We start from the raw sequence: 23,045 nt of genomic DNA, 5'->3' as shown, positions 1-23,045 counted from the left end.
TTATGAATATTTTTGAGTGTGTCTGTCTGTATGTTTGTTTTCTTCCTTCTCTTAGTCCTTTATCATAGAACATAAGATGTATAGAGTTTGCACCACAGTATTGAAGTTACAGGTGATCGGGGAGAAGAGGGAACATCTCCAAGGACTTTGTATCCTCCGCGAGGGAATGTATTAGTGCATTTTAAGTTGTATGTAGGATAATTGTATCATGTTAGACAGAAGTATAACCTTGTTATTAAAGAGATGTGTATGGGTCCTAAATTGACAAGGGTTAATTGTGATGGTTAATTATATGTGACAAGTTGCGTAGGCCAGAGTACCCAGATAGCTGATTAAATACTTGTCTGGATGTTGCTGTGAAGGTATTTTCTTATATGTGATTTTCACTTAAATTTTGAGAAAAGCAGATTATTCTCCCTAATGTGTATGGGCCTCATCTAATCAGTTGAAGGCCTTAAGAGAAAAGACTGAGGTCTCCCAAGTAAGAAGGAATTCTGCCTCCAGACAGGGTTTAGACTCAAGCTGCCACATCAGGTCTTCCCTGGGTTGCTGGTCTGCCACCAACCTGCAGAATTCAAACTTACCAGCTTTCACAGTGAACAAATTCTTTAAAATAAATTTCTCTCTTTCTGTGTCTGTCTCTGTCTCTATCTCTCTTTTTCTCTCTCAATACACACACACGTATCTTATAACCTTAATACAGAAAGTACTTAATATTTGTAATTAAGAAAAGATGAATAAAGCATGGAAGATGGGCATCATATTTACTCAGAAATTATTGGTATGTGCCTTGGTTATTAATTATAAAATTTCTAACAAAATTCTCTAGTAAATTCATAATAATGCACCTTTAAAGAAAGTACAGAAAAGGACTAAGCTATAAACTAAAACCTAGAAAAAAAAAAACAGAACAAAATGAAAATCCAGTAACTACATGAAATAGGAAAAGTGATAATAAGAATAAAATTAATCAAATAAAAAACATACACTATTGCAACTAAGAAGGAACGTATAACCAGACATTAACAAAATACGAGAATGTGATTTGTTTCTCCTGGAGCTAATGGAGCCAGGATGTTAGGTTTTTCCAAACGCTGAGCAAGCTGGTCTGGGTTTGATCTTCCCACAGACAGCTACCAGCTAAAGAGCTCATCCGTGGTTTTCTTTCCTTTGGGGAATTGTTGATAGACCATCCATCACACACTTAGCATAAGCCTGAGCATAAAGAATAGCAGTATCAACCAAAATTGTGATTATTAAGAATGACTCTCATCCCCAAGCTAGCACAGTATTATCTCACAGAGACAAGCCTGGTTAGGAAGCTCAGAAGCAAGGTGACTCACGTTGAAATTCACGCCAGGTACAGGGCACGTGACTCTGGGATCAGCTGTTCCTGGGATGGATTGGGAGTTCTGACTACCACTCTTATCAGGGTAATGAGTGGGTCAGATTGAGCAGAGTAGAGTTGCATAACAAAGAAATAAATGTGGACACTCATGGCTGGCTGATGTATAAAAGAGCAATGGAGCACCTGATGGCTCAGTTGGTTAAGTGCCCGAGTCTTGATTTCAGCTCACGTTATGATCTCAGGGTTAGCAGGGCTAACCAGTGCTTAGCAGGGAGACTGCTGGAGATTCTCTCTCTCTCTCTCTCTCCCTCTGGTCTTCTCCCCGCTCGTGCTCTCTATCTCTCTCTCCTAAATAAATAAATAAACCTTCTTTAAAAAAAGAATAAGAAAGGCTGCACAATTAAACAAAATGAAATGCCAGTGAGTCATCATGACATCTGAGTTTTCAAAATGATCATGAAGAAAGTAGAGAACAACCCATCCTCTAAAACATGCCAAACACTGGGAAAAACAAAACAAAACTGTCCCCTTTAAAAAACGTTCCCTTGGAAAGTATTTTCAAGGACATCTTCTCTTACCCACTCATTGGATTTATTCTGAATATTTATGGCACGGGTATATAATGAATGCATTTACATAGAGCATGAATATGAAAACGGGCAGGAGCGATCAACCTGGCATCAGAGAATGCATTGCAAAGGCAACGTCTGGTGCTTCAGGATTTCTTGGCTTCAGGCCTGAATGTCAATCTGGCTGTGGTCGTGATGGTATCTGTGGGGTGCTGTCCACTTACGGACACGGCTAAGGGGCCAGAGCCACTGACTACGGCTTACCTCCCCTGGTCTATTTAGGGAGAGGGGCAGGGCTCAGAATTGTTAAGTAAATTGTTCATTTTTATTAAAGCAATAATCCAAAAGAGCTTTCTTTGAAGAGTTTAAATACTATTTTCCATTTCTGATGTTATGTACCACTTGAAGGGACAGTCCGCACTTAAGCTTCGGTGGGACCCCTGGGGATGATCCATGGGTGTCTGCTGTCGAATAAAGTTGCAAGAACCTCTAGGAGTTTCACAGAAACACACGTTTGCTCAAAATAATTTTTTAAGTGAAATTGGATTAGGAATTAGTTTCAGTCCCTTTCTGGTTCACATTGGCCGTTTTTAAAAAGGGGTAGAGAGAATGTAGCAACAGCACTGATTTATCAATTTCCGCATCCGACCTGTGAAAATTCACGCTCTTCTATGTTCTCCAGAAAAGGACAAACTATCATTATGATCATATGAAGCATGACCACAGAAAATTCACATACTTTCATGTAGTCAACTGCACAGGTGGAAACACATGTAGCCAGCCAGTCGGCCAGGTAACTGCAGCTGGGGTCACGGGAGCCAGGTGAGTTAGTTTGAGTCAAGTCTGCCCACGGAACTGCATTTTAAAGGAAACTTGCTGGAATGGAGCATAAACATCATACTGGAAGCATCAACTGAGAGAGGAGCCTGGGTGACTTCCTGCTCCTGCCTCAAACAAATATAAGTAAATATCTCACTGTCAAGGAAGATCCAGGCATCATTCCTTTTCTCTTAAATGTCTGAATCAGAATCTGTAAGTGCCTTGGTGTAATAGAATGGGTCTTACCAACTTGATATTCAGCATGTTCCAATATACTGGTAAAACCTCCTTCAGATCCACTTCAACTTGCTTGGTCTTCTGAGGATCCAAGAAGCTGATTAGTACCATTTCAGAAAAATCTCCTAATAGGGGAGGGGGTGCCGCTCAGGTGGTTAAGCATCTGCCTTCGGCTCAGGTCATGATCTTCAGGTCCTGGGATCCAGCCCTGCATCGAGCTCCCAGCTCAGCAAGGAGTCTGCTTCTCCCTCTCCCTCTGCCTCTCCCCCTGCTTGTGCTCTCTCTGTCTCTCTCAAATGAATAAATAAAATCTTTTAAAAAAAATCTCGGGGCCCCTGGGTGGCTCAGTCAGTTTAGCATCTGCCTTCAGCTCAGGTCATGATCCCAGGGTCCTGAGATCGAGGCCCATGTCGGGCTCCGTGCTCACAGGGGTCTGCTTTTCCCTCTTCTCCCTGCTGGTGCTCCCTCTCTCTATCTCTCTCTGTCTCAAATAAATAAATAAAATAAAATCTTTAAAAAAAAATCTCCCAATATCATATATAGTGAGGGACAGTCACTTCTTTACTTTGTCAATTAAAAACTAAAATAGCCCAAATTGTTGAACCTTTCGTCACATATCCTATTTTGATCCTGATAGTCATTTGGTTGTCCTTCCTGGGATCCATTTGGTAGGTTTTTTTCATCATGTTGATGGTTTCCTTTTCTGTGCTCCATACTTTTTCAGCGCTCCAAAAACATATACCTAAGCCTATTTTTAAAATTTAATAGCTCCTCCTGAAATATGCTGGAGTAGATGACAATGACTCACACCTCACCAGCATATATGAGCGCACCTGTGATCCTGCCCCTTCTCCAGCATCATTTCTTAGTTTAGCCAATCTGATGATTCAAAATGCATTACCATATCCTCCAATGTGTGCAGTTTGATCTGTCAATGGAAGTCTTGGGTAGTAAGGCAAAGTGAATGCAACTTAATTAATCATAGCAAGCTAAAAGGATATAGATTATATGCAGCAAAACCATCCTCTGTGTGGTGAAAAGGACAACAAACATCCTTCAGATCTCATCTCACTGGCTTTATTTACAAAAAATATTTATATTGGAACCTAAACTTCCCTCTTAGATACTAACATGAATATTAAGAAGGTTAGTTTCCTGGGCAACATTTCACTGAAAGCCTGGGAGAAATGCAGAGTCATTTGGAAGTTCTTGTCTATTTCAGGGAATGTTCTATAATCTGAGACTTGTGTCTCTCTGACCTGGAGTTTGAGCAGGTCCTCAACTGACCTTCCCGGATTTGAATAGATGACACAGAGGCACAAAAGGGCTCAGTGTTACAACCTGGGCTATTGAGTGAGCACTCCCGGGTAAAGCATTTATGAAACCCTGGCGTTCATCACAGAAAAGGTAAAATGGTATACCATATTCTGTCGGCACAGATTTTATAATGTATCAGATGAAGCACAAGGAAGAGGAAAACAAGGGTGGACTCCACCTCCGTGACCGTCATTGGCGTTACGAGGCATGTAAGAAGCAGGATGTCGCACCAGCTCCAAAATAGTGCATTTCAAATGTCTGCCCAGTGTAAATACATAGAAACATTGTGTTTTTTTCTTATAAAAAATACATATTACACATAAATATTTAGATCAGTGTTTATAACTAAACAAGCAAAATGCTCCAAACATGAAAGTCCTATCTAAGTTTCTTCAAAAGCAGCTATATATCTCAAATGTTTACTTTTCCCCATGTTTTATTTAAGAAAAGTTCCTTTCTATCCGTCACTTGGCGAGCTCAGGGCTTGTTAGCCTGAAAGTCACTGGCCTAAATTCAAATACATTTGCACCTCTTCTTCCTTGCTTTACTATAAACTCATCCACAAGTGTGAGGTCTGGTCTGAATCTGTTTTCTGTCGAGTCACGGTCACTTTGCCCCAAGAGCCTGGATTGTGGGCCAGTCAGACCCAGGTCCTGCTGCCTGGCACAGTCAGAATGTAGCCAGGATAAGAGCCAGAGCCCAATACCTTCATTTACTGCTGAAAATCTGCAGCCAAGAAGAAGCAAGTGCCATCCACTAAGAATCACAGATCAGCATTTTGTTATTCTAGGTTTGGAAACTGTCAGAAAGTGATCTGAGTTGAATCCAGCTTGTCATAAACAGGGCAGTGGGGAGGCCCCAGCAATGCACGGCCTCAAAAGTGAAAGTCACACGGGGATCTTTAAGGTGTTGAGAACAAAGACTGCTCTAGAGCACAGAGCATCCTTACAATCAGTTTTTCTCCTCCCTTCCTGATGAGGCTGTTGGCTATTTTATTTTTGCTATGTTCGATTTTATTTCCAATGGAGTTGTTTACATTACCATGTGTCTTAGTGTTTAAAAGTTACAAGTTGACATTTATAAATTATATAAAAGATGTAAGGAATAATGAAAAACAGCCATAGACATCCCAACCTGTCTAAGAAATGCAGGATCATCCACATCTTTGGAAGCGTCTGTACATCCCTCCGTTCATCAATCCTGTTCATTATTCTCAGTGTTTTCTTTATATTTTTACCAAAGTAAATGCATTGCTAAATCATATTTTCTTTTGTATTGTGTTGAAACTAGAACAAAAGGAGTCATCCTGTACAATTTTTCTGCAAGTCGCTTTTATTTCTTGCTCAGTAGTGTGTCTACATAATTTACTTTTACAATGTTTTGCTGTAGTTCATTTATTTTAACTTGAGCACGATCCTCCAGCATATGGCTGAGCACATACCTTCCACTCGATTGGACTGGGTTGGTCCCCATTTTTTGCTATTACAAAATGGCGGGGTTTCTCTAGCTCTAGTTGTTGAATCACTCTGTCAAAAGGCCCGCTCTCTTCAGCCTGGACCATGTCATCATAAAGCATTTCCCAAAGCGATGGCTCTAACTCACAGCCCCACCACAGTCAGAACACATGTGCACGGACATGACATCATTACATAGGCAGCTTTCCATGATGTCAGCAAAACACTCCGTATCAAAGACATTCTCAGAACTGAAACCACTTTCTAGATACCAACGTGAATATTGAGAAATTTGGGGTCTTGGGTAGCAGTTCGCTGCAAGCCTGGGAGAAATGTGGGATCATTTGGAAGTTCTTATCTACTTAAGGGAGTCTTCTCAGAAAGAAAGGAGAAATGGGGAGAAAGACACAATATTTGTAGAAATAATGGCTGAAACCTTACCAAATTTGATGGAAAAATCGTAGTCTATAGATTCAGTATTTACCTGCAGTAAAATAAAAACAAGCAGATCTGCTCTTAGATACATCACAGTCAAACCATGGAAAAACAAAGAAGAAATTCTGAAATTGCAAGACAAAAACTTCTCTTCATACACCAGAGGACCACATTAGATTAACCACCGACTTCCAGTCAGAACCAGTGGGGCAAAGGCCCTGAAATGACAATAGTCAAAAAGCTGAAAGAGAAAAAGTTGTTCAGGTGCTTGGGTGGCTCACTCAGCTGAGCATCCAACTCTTGATTTTGGCTCAAGTCTTGATCTCAGGGTCCTGGGATTGAGCCCCGTGTCAGGCTCACTGCTCAATGGGGGGTCTGCTTCTCTCTCTCCTTCATCTCCTTCCCCTGCTCATGCTCTCTCTCTCTAAAATGAATAAATAAATCTTTAAAAAAAAATTGTCAACCCAGAATTCCATACCCAGCAAGTCTGTCCTTCAAAAATGAAGGCAAAATAAAGATATTCCCAGATGTACAAACTTATAAGAATTACTAAAGGAAACCTTTGAAATGAAACAAAACAAAACAAAACAAAAACTTGATTCTTAGATTTAAAAATGCTGGATTTGTTAAAGAATGTGGGTGAACATGTATATGTGTGTCTATACAGAATGTTCTGAAAGTGTTTCTACAATTTACTCTCCACAGATCTCAGAAGCAAAAATACTAGAAACATAGGAAAAACATACTTTGGAGGTTTAACTATTTCAATTTGTTTTATACTTGTTTAGCTTAGTAAATGTTGAATAATCATTAATTTTCTCAGTCCCTCTAGCTGAAGATAGTGGAGATGAACTGAAATAAAACATCGTAAGATGTTTTCAAAATATCCATGGCTAAAAAAGCACAAAAGAAATTTGAGTTTCTTTTGTACTAGGGTGATACAAGGCAAAAACATATTATGTGGGGAGATTGAAGCTGCAGACAGAGGGCAAAAGTTCCTGGGAATTAACCAAAATTCCAAGGACAACTCCAGATTTTTTAAAGCTATGAAACTGTTGGAGCGCAAGTAGAGATCTCAAGGGAACCAGGTATTATCTGAGTTCCAAGCAGGATGTATAGCAAGTTGACAAAGGTCTATCTCTAGCAGGGTGAGAAGGTAGGAGTGTCAGGCCTGGGAGGGTGGAGGGATGATGGAGCTACAGGGCTGGGTGGTGGGAAGGGGCTGTGGTCCAGCTACTTGTGTCCCCTACCTGCCCTCAAGAGCCCTTTGTGACCAGACCACAGCTCTGTGATGTGGGCCTAGGTTTTGTGTCCGCAAGTACACGCGCAGTGCTCAGTTGCCTGAGGGCAGCAGTGCAATCTGGTACTAATGAATTTCAGAGGAAAGAGATGCAGAATTACCTCTTCCCTCAGAAAAGCATTACTGGTGGTTGGCTGAGCTCCAGTGCCTCTTCCTGGGCACTTAACATCGTCCTCGCCTTCCCGTGTGGACTGGCGCTCTTCTTCCTATTACTATCCTACTTCCAGACTAATCCGTCCTTACCACCACGCAAGAAACACAGAAACATCAGGAAGGTAAGGAACCCTTGACCCAGACCCAGCAGAGTATGATTCTATCTCCTTTTGTATTACTATTTCCATTTTTCTGAATTAATGGAGAGATGGGGAAGAATAGAACATGTATTCTCAGGAAAGAATAGAACACCATTCATCCAAGCATAAACCAGACTAGGCAGGGGTTAGAGGGGCACAAGGATTTCTACCCAAAGATCTCAGGCCAGGAGTCCAGGTGTGGTGGAGGACTCCAGGACAATGTCCCAGACACAGTGACCAGTGGCCAAGGACCGGCGGCTAGGAGCTGCATCTCTAGCAGAGGTCAGGCCCCTGGGCACCGGTTCACCAGCCACCTTCCCGGGGCAGGTGTATCAGGTGAATGTTCCTCTGTCGGCGCTGATCGAGGGCAGTGCTGAGCCCAGGAGGCCCCGAGTAGCGGCTGGAGTGGGGCTCTGGCCTCGGGAAGCGGGGTCCTACGTGAAGGAGCTCAGATGCACCCACAGGTCTGGGAATACGTGTGTTTCTTGAGCAGAGGAACAGTGACAAATTTCTCAGAAAATCCTCCTGTACATTCTTCAAAGAAGGAAAACTGAAAACATTTTTATCCATTTTGAAAAGGAAATGAGTAAAATGATAGAAAACCACAGCCCCCCTTAGTTAAATGTAGGAAGTCACATTGTTCATGAGCAGCGAACATCTGCTGCGGGGGGGGTGGGGGTCCCAGCCTCCCCGTGTTCTCTCATCTCAGTATCAAGCAGAGCCATGGAGAAGGAACAACAGAAGCAAGAAGAAAAACCAGACTCTGAAAGGTGAGCATCTGCCACTCAGCCCTGCGCACACCAGTTACACCATCCCCCTCTGCTCTGAGGGCCCAGCCCCACCATCTCCAGGACACCAGGGCCTGAGCCCATCACTCAGGAAACAGAGCCCTGGGAGGGGGAGGGGCTCCTAGGAACGGGGAGGGGCTCCTGGGGGGGAGGGGCTCCTGGGAGGGAGAGTGGAACCCGGATGCTTCCAGATTCTGGGCCAGAACAAAGCCCTGAGGGGTTGGAAATTGGTGTCGCCCAGCACGGGCCCCAGGGCCTGGACTGGGAGGCGGGACCTCCAGCTCCAACTGTGGACAAATTGCCCAACTTTGCTCAGATTTCTCTGTGAGGCGACCTGGTCCTTTCTCCCCCAACAAGGTCACAAATGGGGAAGCACTTTGTAAAGGACAAAGCAATCCCCATCATGGGCTTTGCTATCACTGTGCAGGCATGCAGCCTTGGACACTGATGTTTGGGGCTCCCGAGTCTAATCCCTCAAAGGTCTCCCCTAAAGGGACATTGTACTCGGCCTCCTGTAAGACCCCTGGGCCCCCGCCTTCAGCTCTATGACCCGGTCTCCTGTTTCCAGCTTGCAGAGATTGCCTGCAAGAACTGGAAGAGGTTCAGGACCTGTTTTCCCTTCTGCAAAGGTAAAGAACCTTCCCCCTTCTCTCCTGGGTGCTCCTCCCAGAGTCTATGGTGTGAGCCCAGGGCTGCAGGCACCCTGGGGCTGTTCTGGGGGTCTGGGAGGAGCCACGGGGACAGTGTGGCTAAAGCCCTGGGACGAGGGACGGCAGGAGAATTGTGAAGTGGGTGTGGGGACGTGGAGGGCCGTGGGGCCCACCCTCCTGACCCCCCTGCTCCTGGCTTCGGCTCACACCTCCTGTCTTCCACAGCCACCTGGCGAGGGTCTCTGACCAGGGGCGCTTTCAGCTCTTACATCGAGCGGCCCCTGGGCAGGTGCGCAGAGGAGTGCCTGCTGGAGCCCATCAGCCATGCAGGGAGCCTATGGAAGATGCTCCTACCGTGGCCCCATCACCTTCCCCCGCTCCTCTGACGGGACACCCTCTACCCCGGACCTCCTCAGTTTCTGTTCATGCACACTCCTCCCTGAGTACTTCCTGGCCATCGGAGCCTTTCCTTCCCCCAGATGGCTTTTCACACCAGCCACTTGCTCTTCCCCCTTCCCCACCATGGCTCCCTCCTTCAGAAGCCTGCCCTCCGCCTCTGACAGCCTCCTTGGCCCTGGAGCAGCCAGCCTCTCCTCTGACTCTCCCTCAGTGTGACTCAACGGCACCCCCACTGCACCCCGTCCCACAGAGCTCGTCTCCACACACCCCTTGGTTAGCTTCCTCTGTCCCAGCCATCTCGGGCCTGGGCCGCTCAAGCTGTCCCATCTCAGCCCTGTCCTGGTGGCAGGCGGCTCCCAAAACCTGGACCCTCTCCACCTCCACACGCTTGGAGTCCCATCAAGAGCCTCTGGCCCACCGCCTACCAGAGGCCTTGTTCTGGGGAGACCCCGCACACAGACAGGGAGAGACTGGAATCCCCCCTTTCATCAACCTTGACATCCAGAAGCTTCTGGAGATACTAATCGCCAAGAGAACAGATCTGAAGACCCAGAAGGAGAAGGAAGAGAAGGAAGAATCAGACCACCACCTGACCTCTTTTGGGAGAATGTTCAAGTCGCCAGGTGACAAGCAGGACACCATGGGTGACCAACACTTCTGGAGCTTGAGAGGCAAACCAAAACAGCCGCTCAGTCCTGAGAAGCCCCCACATCCCAAGACTTCGGGGGACAATTTACAGCAGAAATGCAACCAGCTCTTCTGGGGTCTCCCCTTTCTGCACAGTGAGTCCCTGGTGGCCACTGTCGGCGTGACTGATTCCCCACTGGAGTTCCCGTCTGTCCAATTCAATGAACTCTCTCATGCCTTGCCACTCCAAATTCAGGACAACATAGCTCCACATCTTTCACTGACCCAGTCATTATCTGACACTTTGGCCCAGCCCCAACCCTTCACCCTGGGCTTGTCCCAGTCCCAGCCCCTGCCTCTGGCTCAGCTCCAGCCCCTGCCCCTGCCTCTGGCTCAGCCCCAGCACCTGCCTCTGGCTCAGCCCCAGCACCTGCCCCTGCCTCTGGCTCAGCCCCAGCACCTGCCCCTGCCTCTGGCTCAGCCCCAGCACCTGCCCCTGCCTCTGGCTCAGCCCCAGCACCTGCCTCTGCCTCTGCCTCTGGCTCAGCCCCAGCCCAAGCCCCAGCCCCTGGATCAGCCCCAGCCCCAGTCCCTCCCTCAGGCTCAGCCCCAGCACCTGCTTCTGGATCAGTCCCAGCCCCAGCCCCTCCCTCGGGCTCAGCCCCAGCGCCTGCCTCTGGATCAGCCCCAGCCCCAGGCCCACTTTGCACCCTCTGTCCCAATCGGACCATCTTCTCTTCCACCTGAGATGGGGACCTATGAGGTATCTTGCCCTGAATCCCAGAAGACACCATCTTTCACCTCAAATGCAATTCAAAACCTGGAATGTCACTTTTTGAAGAAGCAACTAGAAAGGGGCAGGGCCTTACCTGCTGTGGTGAAAAGATCTCAGGAAGTCTTTAGCCAAGGTTCTCCCGACCTTCCACAGGATGGCCAGGACCCCCAGGGCCATGGGTCAGTCTCTGTCCTTCCCAGGGACTTGATCAACCCTGAGCTCCGGAAGCAACTGGAGTGGCACCTTTGGAAGAAGTTCATGAAGCACCAAAGTGGCCTGTCCCGCAGGATCCAGCTATCTGTGAAGCGGTTACAGCCTCACAGAGAGTTCCAGAAGGTGCCACAGGCAATCAGCCGGCACAGGCCCGCGTCTGAGTCTGACTCTACAGACGGAAGCTGCCAGGCTACACCGAGGACTGGGTCCAGGTACCCAGCAAGGACCATGCCCAGGAAAAGCCTGGACAAGGATTCAAGCTCTACTGCAGGGAGGATCCGGAAAGATCTACACAGGGGCTCGGCGAGCTCTCCAGGTAAGGCTCCAGGAATAAATTCTGAGGAGTCAGACACAGACTTGAAACCTGCAACAAGCAGTGCAGACAAGAAGCACCCAGAGAAGGTCCTAAGAGCCCATTTGGGCAGGAAGTTGGGACAGATCAGAGAAGGTCAGATCCCTGCGGATGTTCATCGTTCCAGGCTCGCTGCCCACCATGCCTTGGACCTTCTCAGAAAGCCAAGCACTCACAGGAAAACTGGAAAGCCAGCATTTTCCGAGGGTTGGGAACCCTACAGGACCACCTCCCACAATTTTTCCATCCTCAGTCCGTACACTCAACGGATGCTGGAAGCACATATTACAAGGTTTCGGGTGAAGCACAGGTGGAGCCTACCCCTCAAGGTCCTCAAGCCTATAAATCTCTTTAAGTTGAAAAAGAGCTTCTTCTTTCCCCGGTCCTCTACTACCCGCTTAGCCACCTGTGTATCTAAGGCATGCCCCAAAACCGAGTTCTTGGGAAAACCTCCTCGGCCCCATCAAGCAGAGGAGGCGGTAGAAGAGTCTTATCCCAGCTTGGGGCGTCCTCTCCCTGCTCCCCAGCCTACATGTGAGGAAACCCAGCAGGCCCTGCAAGGGACCCCACCACGTGATGGCCGTGGGCCCTCGGAGGCCCCTCTGGCTGGACGGGAGGCCAGGTCACCTTCTCAGACCCTCCCATACCGCTTTGTGGGCAGAATCTGGCACAGGGAACCTGCCTCAGGGACTCTTATGAATAGCAGCCTGGAGTCAAGTCCAAGTCCAGCAACGGCCACGAGTGAGCCAAGGGAGAGTGGGGGTCAGGCCTCACAAGACTCCTGCTATAGCATAAAAGTGCTAGAGCTCAACTTAGAGTCCCAGTATTTGAGTGCCAAAGAGTCCAGGGAGGCGGGGGAGGTCGAGGAGGCCCCTGCTTGGGGAGTCACCTTGGAACCCAGTGTGTGGGCCAACAACCAAACCATCCGTGCGGATCTGAGAAGATCAGGGTCTTCAGAGAAAAGTGACAGCCCCTCGCCACCTACAGAGTTGTTCACCCAAGACCCAGAAGAGCTATTCTTTGATGCACAGTTCAGAGAGTTTGAGCTCCGGAAGTTGATGAAGTCAGAGAATCAGCCTCAAGACAATGCCGCCAGCGTGCTCCTTCAAGACTGTGAAACTGGTGTCCTCCTTCAAGACTGTGCCACCGACAGCCTTCTTCAAGACTGTCAGTCCAATGTATTCCTCGCCGCAGACATCTTGGCTTCTCAGGGGTCTCTGTCTGGCTTCCAGAGTGGGTCCAGTGAAGCACCTGGTCCAACTTCCCAGGTGCTGTATGGCCTCAGATCAAGCGGACAGAAAATCCAGAGGCAGTCAGAGCCCCTGGGACTGCGGGACCAGTATAAGAGCCGGAGCAAGTCATCTGTGTCCACTGCTGAGAGAGAGTACTACAGGAGGCCCAGCCGGAGAGAGCCTGAAAAAGAGTTGTCAGCACTAAAGATCCGCCACAACAGGGAGATGAGCCACACTGCCCAGCACAAGGACGCAGTGGAGTCCTCAGGAAGCAAGGCCTGCCAACTCTTGCTGAAAAAGGAGACGGTTCCTCCAGAAAGCTACTTCAGAAGAAGGATGAGGCACTTCATACAGTGGTTTTTTCCCAGTAAAGGCAAAGGACTGCAAGAGTCCCTTCAAAAAGGCAAGTCTTCATCATCCCGGCGTCGGAGACCAGTCATAGGCAGGTCAACTGTGGACAGTGCAACTGCCAAGGCTCAGGTGCTCATGACAGCTGTGGGACAGATCCTACAGGAGAAAATGTTGCCTCACCATGGGGTTAGGGCCCCGGAGTTCAGCTGGTGCCAAAGGGATCTCCAGGCTTCAGCAGGTCCCAATGTCTGCTACCACAGAGTCCTCTCCTATCAAGAGCAGAGGAGAGTGATGAGAAAGACAGCTGCCAATCAGCAAGGCACCCCCAAGGGCCACAGCTATGCCAACAAGACCGAGTGGATCAGAAGCAGGGACAATAGGTGGGCCTTCCCAGCCAGGGTGCCGGGGTGCCCAGGCAGACCCTGCCAGCACGGGTCCGTGGTGCCAGGAGCTTCGGGCCGCCCTCTGCACCCCCACTGCCCAAGGCACTGCCTCCTTCAAAGATATGTCTCATCTGGCCAGTCAGTGTGTGCTTCTCATGCCTTTCCTGGTAGGACAGCTTTTCTCCAAGAAAAAATGCAAACGGTGCAGAGAAGAACTTTTTATTCTCATGTTAGCACATCCTCTATGGGCTAATGGCTTCTCTGGACCACAGTTTTTATTGTTTCCCCAAAATAAATGTTTTTGTCTCATGAGAGATGCTGGCCCCTGTCTGTGCCCCGCTCGGGGGAAGGGAAGGATCAAGGTCTGCTCTCCCTGAGTGCCTGCTTTGGCTTCCAGAGGGATGGGGCCTTGGAGGGAGGGGGACCGTGGGGTACACCCCCACCCCCTCCCTCACACGCCTTCGGTTTCCATGACAAGATGAACGAGACCAAGACCAGCATCTGGCTCCGCCCGTCCTCTCCTGCTTTCTCTCTACCTTGAACTTGGGTGGCTGTAGGGAGGGTCTGCAGAGGCAGAAATCCCCCTCGGGCTCCAGGACGTGTGGAAGACAGAGTCCTATGTCAGAGCGGGGCGTGGAGCTTGGAGGTGCAAGGTTGGCCCTGAGTGCAGAGGAGGGGGAAATCCTGCTGCCCATCTCCTGGGGGAGTAGGGGACGGCCACCCAGGAGCCCTTCCCTCCCCGATGAAGCTGGGTTGACATCGGCCGGGAGCCCCTCTTAGCTCAGTGTCACCCCCCCCCATGCTCTGGAGCAGCAAGGGCGGAGCATGCTCACGGCCCTGGGGGTGTGCAGGTGGGGAGCACAGAGGCCCCTGCGCCCCAGTCTGCCCTACCCCAGACCAGTGACGGGGCTGCTCACCAGCCACCCCTTCCCCTTCTGGGGGATGGAGCAGGGGTGTGGCTGGGAGGCAGAGGGACACTGCACCTGGGGGGGGGGGACTCCAGGCAGGAGGCGAAGCGACATGGCGTGCCCCTCCCTGGTGTGACGACCGAGGACCCGCGGGGTCCCACTGCCACCTCCAGGCCCGGTGGAGAGAAGTTAGGAGGCCCTGCGGCTGTCCCCGCAGGGTGCCCCCCCAGTCCGGCGGCCGGGCCCAGGTGGAAAGAAGCCCCCTGCGGCTCCCACACGGAGGGTCAGGCGGCCGGGGCAGCAAGGCCTTCGGGCAGAGAAGCTTCATTTTTGCGTCATTTGATAAGATTGCACAGGACCGGGGGCCTCGGAATAGACTCGGAGCCTGTGACCTTTACTCACCTGTGCGGCCCGCGGACAGCTCCCAGGGCACTGGCGGGCGCTCAAGGCCACGGCCCTGGCCCTGGGGGCCAGTCCTGCCCGGATCCCGGTCTCGGTCTCCCCAGAGCCCGGAGGGGGAGGAGCTCATCGGCTGGGGCTCGTCCCCCACCGGCCGGAGCGGACCTGTCCAGGAGGCGGGCGCAGGCCCGGAGGGGCCCCTGCCGGCCCTGTTCCCGGCCCGACGGCCTCCTCCGGGGGCCCACACACATCGCTCCCGTGGGCGGGAGTCCTGCTCCGGGAGGAACCCCGACCCGACGGCAGCAGGCACGGCCCTGCCGCAGGCCCTCAGGACCCCACGCGCGCGGGGGCACCCGGGCGGCGGGGCGCAGCGGGCGCAGGCCTGCTCCGCCGCAGCTTCTCTCTGGAGCCCCGTCCTGCCCCGAGGCCCCCAGGGTGGGCCCAGCGCTGGCCCCGCGCACAGGACCCAGGGGAGGAGGGACCAGGACAGGGGGCGCGCGGGGCCCTCAGGAGCTCGGGGCGGGCGGCCCAAGGCCGGGTCCCTGAGCCTGGCGGCTGCTAGGTCCTCCCGGGGGCAGCAGCAGGGGGGTCGGGAGGTGGGGAAGCAGACGTGCACCCCACGCTCCTGCCGGGAGAGGAGCCACGGACAGGATGCTGGTGGAACAGCCAGAAACAGGAAGGAGCAAGGCCCTCGGCCCCTCTCCTGCCAGACGGTGCAGAGACCCCGACAGACCCGCGCGGAGACCCCCGACAGACCCGCGCGGAGACCCCCGACAGACCTGCGCGGAGACCCCACGCAGAGACCTCTGACAGACCCACACAGAGACCTCCCACGGAGACCTACACCATGACCCCACACACAGACCCCATACAGAGACCCCCGACAGACCCACACAGAGACCTCACACAGAGACCTCTGACAGACCCACACAGAGACCTCTGACAGACCCACACAGAGACCCCACACAGAGAGCTCTGACAGAGACCCACACGGAGACCTCTGACAGAGACCCCATACAGAGACCTCCCGCGGAGACCTACACCATGACCCCACACACAGACCCCATACAGAGATCCCACAAAGAGAACCCACAGCAAGACCCTACACAAAGACCTCCCATAGAGACTCACACCCTGAGACCCACAGAAATACCTATCTCACAGATCCACACAGAGAGACCTCACATCCAAGGACCCCACACTGAGAGAACACCCACAGAGACGAACACTGGGAAATCCCGCACAGAGCCTCCTCTCTGAGAGGTCCCACACAGAGCTTGACACCTCAGAGTCACTCTTTAGGAGCCGAGCAGCCACACAGTGACAGGACCTTCATAGTGGATCTGAAACCACTTAGCAAACTGCAGTGCAGGATGAGGCTGTGCCCGCCTGAGAACCCCAGACTCTGGGACATTGTCAGCATTTTCCCACATGGGGCTCTCCGCCTGGGGAAAGGCTCATGAATGTTTATCCTTTCGCTAGGTCCTTGACCCCAAGCAAAAGAATTACAGATTCCACCTGTAGATCTGCACACTCTCCCCTCCACAGGTTTTCATTAGCTTGTTCGAACCACAGTTTAGAGAAAGGAAAGCACAAGCAAAATGCCGCCAACCTCCAATGAAAGAACATATCTTGTCGAGTTTTACTAATGTCTAGTCAAAGGATGTCCGCGTCATATTTTTTGAAGATCTGAATTCAAGATGGCTGACTTCCTTACTTTGGAAACATGGTAAAGGCTTGTGGCAAGTCGGCTGGAGGAATAAAATAAACCAGCAAAAATCTGGACTCTCACTTCCCAGGGGGCTGGGATGTTATTTCGCACATAATAGCTGTGTCAGGTTTGTGAGCTTTGTCTTATTTTTAAAGGAAACAGGCTCACAGTTATGTGAAGATTTTTACAAATGAGTCAGGTATCTAAAAATATTTCTATTTTATCCTCTGGTAAAAATTATACTTCTTAAATTTTTTTCCTTAAAATGTGGTAACGCCCTCAAATGAGATTACACATATTTCCAGATGTGACAAAGTCTTAATGTTCAGGCTAGCTTAAACTGATGTACTACTTGGGAGGATTCCCTTTTTAAATAATTCTTTTAAAAATGCACATTTTGCGAGACTCAGGCAATCAGGCTCCATTTTGTATTCATTATAGGGCTTAAAAAGGACACATTGTTTCAAAGAGTTAGAAAACTTACAAAATGTATCATTTAATCTACAAGATATGCACATGAGCTAATTACTAGAAGGGACATCTTCATATCTAAAGTGAAGGAAGTGTACATTAATAAAGTGTACATTAATGTACAGAAAAAGTGTACACTAATCATCAAAATCCTCACATTATAGAACTAACACTTTCCAAAGGGTGCATTTTAATGAGAGTATATGCATATTTCTTGCTACTCATAAGCAACTCGCTTTTCTTGCCTTGTTAAAATCTATTTTAATGACCGCTGCCAAGGATGTGTCCCTGGTTAAGTCTCTCAGATGATCCATCGGGATGACAGGGTCAGTCTTCGTTAAGAGAAGCAGAGCTAACATGGAAGCTCTTTGGCCCATTTATTTCAACAAGAAATGCCCTTCTATTCTCCCTTACTCCCTTACGTCATTGAATCACAAAATGATGGAATATGGTCGTGGATGTCTTATCGTATTCGATAGTATTTTTTATTTTTTAGTGTAGCTAATGCAGAACAGGTTACTGATCAGAACAAAATGGGGCCAATTAGGAAAATTTTCGTCCAGGAAATGCTTTACAAAGAGCAGTATATCCTTTCCTAGTTGACTCAATCAGATTTAAGGGAGTTATTATTATTCAGTCTTTTGAATTAAAGTCGTTCAGCGTAGCCATGAAGTCTGCAAACATACAGAAACGTCCATAATAGTTTATCCCTATGACATGTGAATGTGTTTCCCTCACTAACAATTCATGGTTCAGTAAACTGTGTAAAATTTCAATGAACTAATGTGCACTAAAGCAACATTCCCATCAGTTACGGCACGCACACCCGTCATAGGTAGCCTCCGATGATTTGTGGGTACAATTTCTACCACATAAACTTGTACTTTCACCCTAGAAGAAACAGTTAAGAGGGTTCAATCTATTAGAAAAACACTGAATATTTCCAGACTTCATGGCTCCCTGTATTTTATTTTTAACAAGATTCACCTCCTGTAAGTCTGATGAACATTTCACCATTTATAGATACCAAACAGAAATGGAAATCAAAAACTAAACATAATGGAGGAAATAACAAACACAGATCTCCATTTTGCTGAAAATGAAGTTATTTTTAATCCACCAGGCTCTCTACATTCTATTCAGGATATGTTACAAGCTTAGTTTTGAAAACAATTTATATTTAAAACAGGCCTCACACTGATTTCCATAAATCAGGTATTTGAGAACAAAATGTGGAGGGTGGCAATTATGTGATAATTTTTTATTACTCCACAGGGTAAAGATCTTTTCCCAAAAGGCAAAAAAAAAAAAAAAAAAGTATTCAGTCTACAGTGTTCACCCTTAAGAGCGTTCCTCTTAATAGGCCACCAAAGTTTCATACGCTTTTACTTTATCACCAGAAACTTCCGGAAGTGTTCCCAAATACACACAGCTCCACTTTCTGTGGTGCTCACAGCATGGGGGCACCGTAGAGAACATCCAGATCCAGAGGATTTCCCAACGGTTGCCACCTCTCGGAGGGGCGTCAGATACATAATCATTTCCAGGAACAGGATCGGTGTTCAGAATCGAGCCCGTGGCCACGTGCATTGCTGCTTTTCCCACACAGAGGCGGGTCTCCATGACTCGGGTGTGCCGGGGAGCCTTCCCTGGTCCTGCCCCCGCGTCCTGCGCTATGGTAACCGGGAGAGCCCATGTCAGGCACCGGTGCTCTCCATGGCCACACTGTACCACGGAGCAAAGTAACTTGCAGATAAGTATAAAATAGTGCACGCCAGGCAGGGTAGCACCTCTCACGGCAAAAGTGGGGGACAGGGTTCTCCGGCTGGAAGCATGTCGGTGCGGTGTTTCCCCACTCACCGTAAGGACGTCTGCAGCTCCGCCTCACTCCTCTGAGTCCAGAACCTGGACGCACCCCCACGTGCTCCCTGTGGCTTCCACAACCTGTGCCATTTACTTCCAACGACTACTTCAGCCAGAAGTCCAGCCAGATGGACCTCTTTCAGCTCAGGCACTGCCCTTAAACCTCAGAAGCCAGACCACCATCCTTCCTTCTTCTTACACCTGCAGTAACTTTATGCCGCTAACCCTTCCCACGCCCATGTCCAGCGTCAGTAAATCCTCTGCAGAGCGTGTGCATTTATTCTGCAGTGTGTGTCCCCCGAGTAAGCTAAACTTTCCACTTACCAGTTCTGTGACTTGGGCAAGTCACCCAGTGCCCCCAGACTTCATTTCCTTGACCCGGAAAATGGGGATCCAAGTTAATAGCGTTGCAGCGAAGGGAAAATGAGTTCAAATTGTGAAACACTTTGCTTAGCAAGTATTGAATGCTGTTGCTATTATTGCTTATTAGTTTTTATGTTTTATGTTTTCATACTATTATTTCCAAGTCATTTTCATCTGTAAAACTAAGTACACACAATTAGTTATTTTTTACAGAATTAAATGTTTTCTTAAAGATTTTATTTATTCATTTGAGACACAGAGATACAGAGAGAGAGAGAGCATAACCAGGGAGAGAGGCAGAGGGAGAAGCAGGCTCCCCGCCGAGCCAGGAGCCCGATGTGGGGCTCGATCCCGGGACCCTGGGATCATGACCCGAGCCGAAGGCAGACGCCTAACCATCTGAGCCACCCAGGTGCCCCTTACAGAATTAAATATTCTCACGCAAAAGCTAGTGTTTTTTAATGTATTAAAAATCAAAAACCCTCTCTGAGAAAGTGAACAATGTTCTTTCAAGTAATCACCAAATCATTTTTTTGCAACACAGTGTTTAGTAGGTCTTTCCTAATTCATTCTGATTGTAAAGGACTCTGTAACCCCAAAGCTTTTCCTTCATTTGCCTTGAACAAGCTGGACTCCTGTGGTAGTTCAAAACCAACTCTGTTCTCTCCATCTGCCTGTTCACACCTGCTCCTGGGTGCTGGTCCTCCCACCTTGGGTGAAATCGGGGGGTCCTCTGGTTATCTTCAGTAACAAGAGAAGGTCTGGTTTCAGGCATTAAATCACACAGTCCCGGGTAGGAGTCAAAACGCCAAGCTGCATCTCAACACGATGCTTCCGTCCTCCGGGAGAGCAGCCTGACCTCGACGGGATGCTAGTGTGGGAGCCGCAGGAACGCACGGACTTCTCCATCCGCGCTTGGTGCCGCTTCGTCTTCCCAGCCGTGCCCACCGCCCTCACCTGCTTACCCATCTCGGGTTCGGACCGCTCATCGCCCAGCACGGGCTGGGGGAGTAAAAGAGCAAGAAGGCTGCGGTGGCCGGCACCGCACTGCCGCCAGCCCACAGCGGTGCCCCCGGGACTTGGCAGGGGGCAGAGTGGATTTCCTCTCGTAGGCATTTTGTGCTGTTTCCAGAGCCCTGCACCTGCCCTTCTTTGCAGCAAGGACCAGCGCGTCGGCCAGCCGGGCCCCACGGTGCCCCCATCACGGGGCAGCGGTCTTGCTGTTCCCATGGCCTCCCCTCTCCGGCCGGGCCACAGTGGTTCCTCTGGATCGCCCTCCACCCCGGGAGAGCACTTACTCCCAAAAGCAACCCCTGGCCCCGGATGTCTCGAGGATGGCCAGTCATGCCCTGGGTCCCCAAACGCCAAGGGGTCGTGAGCAGGTTTCCAGAGTTGGTTCCTGGATGCCCCCTGTTGGGACAGCAGTGAGGGTACATTCCCAACACTGAAAACTCTCTCTAGAGAGTAGGTAGAGGTTCACATTCAACCCACCCCTCCTTTCCAGGTGCTGCTGGGTGGGCTAGGGTCTCACTTTCTCATCTGGGAACGCTCACCTCCTGGAGATTGTGTCAGGCCTTTATGCTGCTGCCTTAATCTCAATTTATTTATTTATTTATTATTTTTATTTTTTCTTAATCTCAATTTTTAAAATTTTTCTTTTCATTTTTAATTAACCTTGTTCCACCTTTTACTAGTTCGTTGAAAAGAGCTTTGCCTATTCTCAATAAAAATAATTAAGATATAAGCTTATAAAGTGTTATATTATTTGGAAATTTATTTATTTTTACTTATTTGTATAATACTGAAATACTATAAAATGTTGTATTATGTAATATCATGTAATGTTTTATTTATGTAATGCTGTCACTTACCTACAAAAGTACTTGTCAAATTTTCTTCCTTCTTTACCAAAGTCAGAAAATATGTTAAGAAGTAGCTGTGGGGGGGGGGGGCGCCTGGGTGGCTCAGTCAGTTAAGCGACTGCCTGCGGCTCAGGTCATGATCCTGGAGTCCCGGGATCGAGTCCCGCACTGGGCTCCCTGCTCAGCAGGGAGTCTGCTTCTCCCTCTGACCCTCCCTCCTCTCATGCTCTCTCTCTCTCTCACATAAATAAAAGAAAAATCTTTTAAAAAATAAAAAAAAAAAAAGAATTAGCTGTGGGGGCGCCTGGGTGGCTCAGTCGGTTAAGCATCGTGGACTCTTGGTTTCTGTTCAGGTCATGATCTCTGGGTCATGAGATTGATGGAGCCCTGCGTCAGGCTCCACGCTCAGCACAGAGCCTGCTTAAGACTCTCTCTTTCTCTCCCTCGGCCCTTCCCCCCCTAAAATAATAAAGAAATAAATCTTTTTAAAAAATTAGCTGTGAAGATGCCAATATTTTTCACTTGTGCATTTATTTTTATGTTAAAATCTCTCTTCTGAGAAAGCAGATAAGAAGCTTTCAGGGGGAAATCAGCCTTAAGGACATACTAGGAATCATTTAGAGTTGAGGGCCACCCGACCTTTTCAGGATGTTTCTCGTAAGTTGGCGAAAAGCTCTAAAAGCTTAGGAACAGGAACAAATTGTGAATTAAAAGCCCAATCATCAAAATGAAGAGCTGTCTGACAAGCTCGTGATGCCCTCTGACACTTCTGGTGAGCGGGACCAGAGCCTGTGTGGAGGTTTCTGAGCACTTTAGAGAGGCCAGCAGGAGAACAGGGTATCCCCAGAATGGAGCTGGGCCTTCTCCCAGTGCTTCGCAGGGAGATGCTCGACTGCTGAGAGGTGACCAGATTTCACAGGGGGACCACAGAGAAGAAGCAGAGAGAGCTCCCAGGGGCCGTTATCCCTGCTGTGCTTGGCTGTGTTTTCCCTTGGATAATAAATACGATTCCATGTCATTACTCGGGTACTAAAATCACATTCAAGAGCCTCTTTACCTGCTGGTGAGTTCCTCGATATTGTGGGTCGGAGGACGTGTTGGGGAACACTGGTCCAGGGGATGTGCTGGCCAGGATGAACATTTTTCTGAGTGATTTGACAACAATAACAGTTCATCCAACAGAGAGACTAGGAAAACAAATTTTCTAACTTTCTAGTAGAGAAAGCATCCAGTACTATTTTTATTGAGGGATAAAAATATGTATTTGTTTAGAAGAATTTAGAAGAGCATTGAGTGGAGGAAGTGGTGCATGTGGGATTGGCTAGAACATTCATCCTCGGTGACTTGGTCGGGGCTCCCAGACCATCCCGGCCTGTGGCTCAGGGCAATCCAGGGGGCTGCTTGTCTGCAGGCAGCACTCCAATCCACTCCTGTCCCTTGCTGACCAGAAGGACACACAGCATCATCCACGGCTGAGAGCTGTTTATTAACTAGCTCTGTTTCCTCCAGCACAGTTCATGCATCCTGTAGTCCTGTTATCACTGCCTTCTTTTGCAATCTCAGGGTAAAAATGGATAACCAATGTGAAAATCGTCCTACTTGAACGAAAACACACATGAAACGTTTTCCCATAATAGTGGTCTCAGTGTTATAGCCACCCAAGTCTGTCAGTCTGTTCCAGATTGGCTTCTTTCTCTTAGTATTATGCACTTAAGCTTCCTTCATGTCTTTCCACAGATTGATAGCTCATTTCTTTTTTAGGACTAAATAATATTCCATTGTCTAGATGGACACCATTTATTTATCTATTCATTTACTGAAGGACAGCTCAGTTGCTTCCAAGTTTGGGCAATTATGGAAAAAGCTGCTAAAAACATGTGTCCAGGTTTTTGTGTAGATATAAGTTTTTGACTCCTCTGGGTGAAA

General features: G+C 48.8%; 1 protein-coding gene across 1 annotated transcript; it reads left to right on the top strand.

Moving 5' to 3' along the window:
* The first annotated feature begins 7,568 nt into the window (after positions 1 to 7,568).
* LOC114219776 (spermatogenesis-associated protein 31E1-like) lies at positions 7,569 to 13,795 on the top strand. Its single transcript, XM_088019216.1, has 6 exons — positions 7,569 to 7,754; positions 8,482 to 8,542; positions 8,771 to 8,779; positions 9,129 to 9,189; positions 9,436 to 10,627; positions 10,922 to 13,795. The coding sequence occupies exons 1-6, from the start codon at positions 7,569 to 7,571 to the stop codon at positions 13,793 to 13,795; spliced, it is 4,383 nt and encodes a 1,460-aa protein (XP_087875342.1).
* Positions 13,796 to 23,045: the final 9,250 nt, after the last annotated feature.

Source organism: Eumetopias jubatus, unplaced genomic scaffold (assembly GCF_037043125.1).
Source record: "Eumetopias jubatus isolate StellerSeaLion01/CBP00866 unplaced genomic scaffold, mEumJub1_p1.0 scaffold_15, whole genome shotgun sequence".
Classification (NCBI taxonomy): domain Eukaryota; kingdom Metazoa; phylum Chordata; class Mammalia; order Carnivora; family Otariidae; genus Eumetopias; species Eumetopias jubatus.
Note: the sequence above shows the minus strand (reverse complement) of the source record. Positions and strands in the feature narration are given on the sequence as shown.

Bases quoted from the DNA above. Each gene is read 5' to 3' on its own strand.
- LOC114219776 (XM_088019216.1), top strand. From the start codon at position 7,569: ATGCAGAATTACCTCTTCCCTCAGAAAAGCATTACTGGTGGTTGGCTG. The intron at 7,755-8,481 runs GTAAGGAACCCT...CTCTCATCTCAG, and splicing joins AACACAGAAACATCAGGAAG to TATCAAGCAGAGCCATGGAG. The intron at 10,628-10,921 runs GCTCAGCCCCAG...CCTCTGGATCAG, and splicing joins AGCCCCTGCCCCTGCCTCTG to CCCCAGCCCCAGGCCCACTT.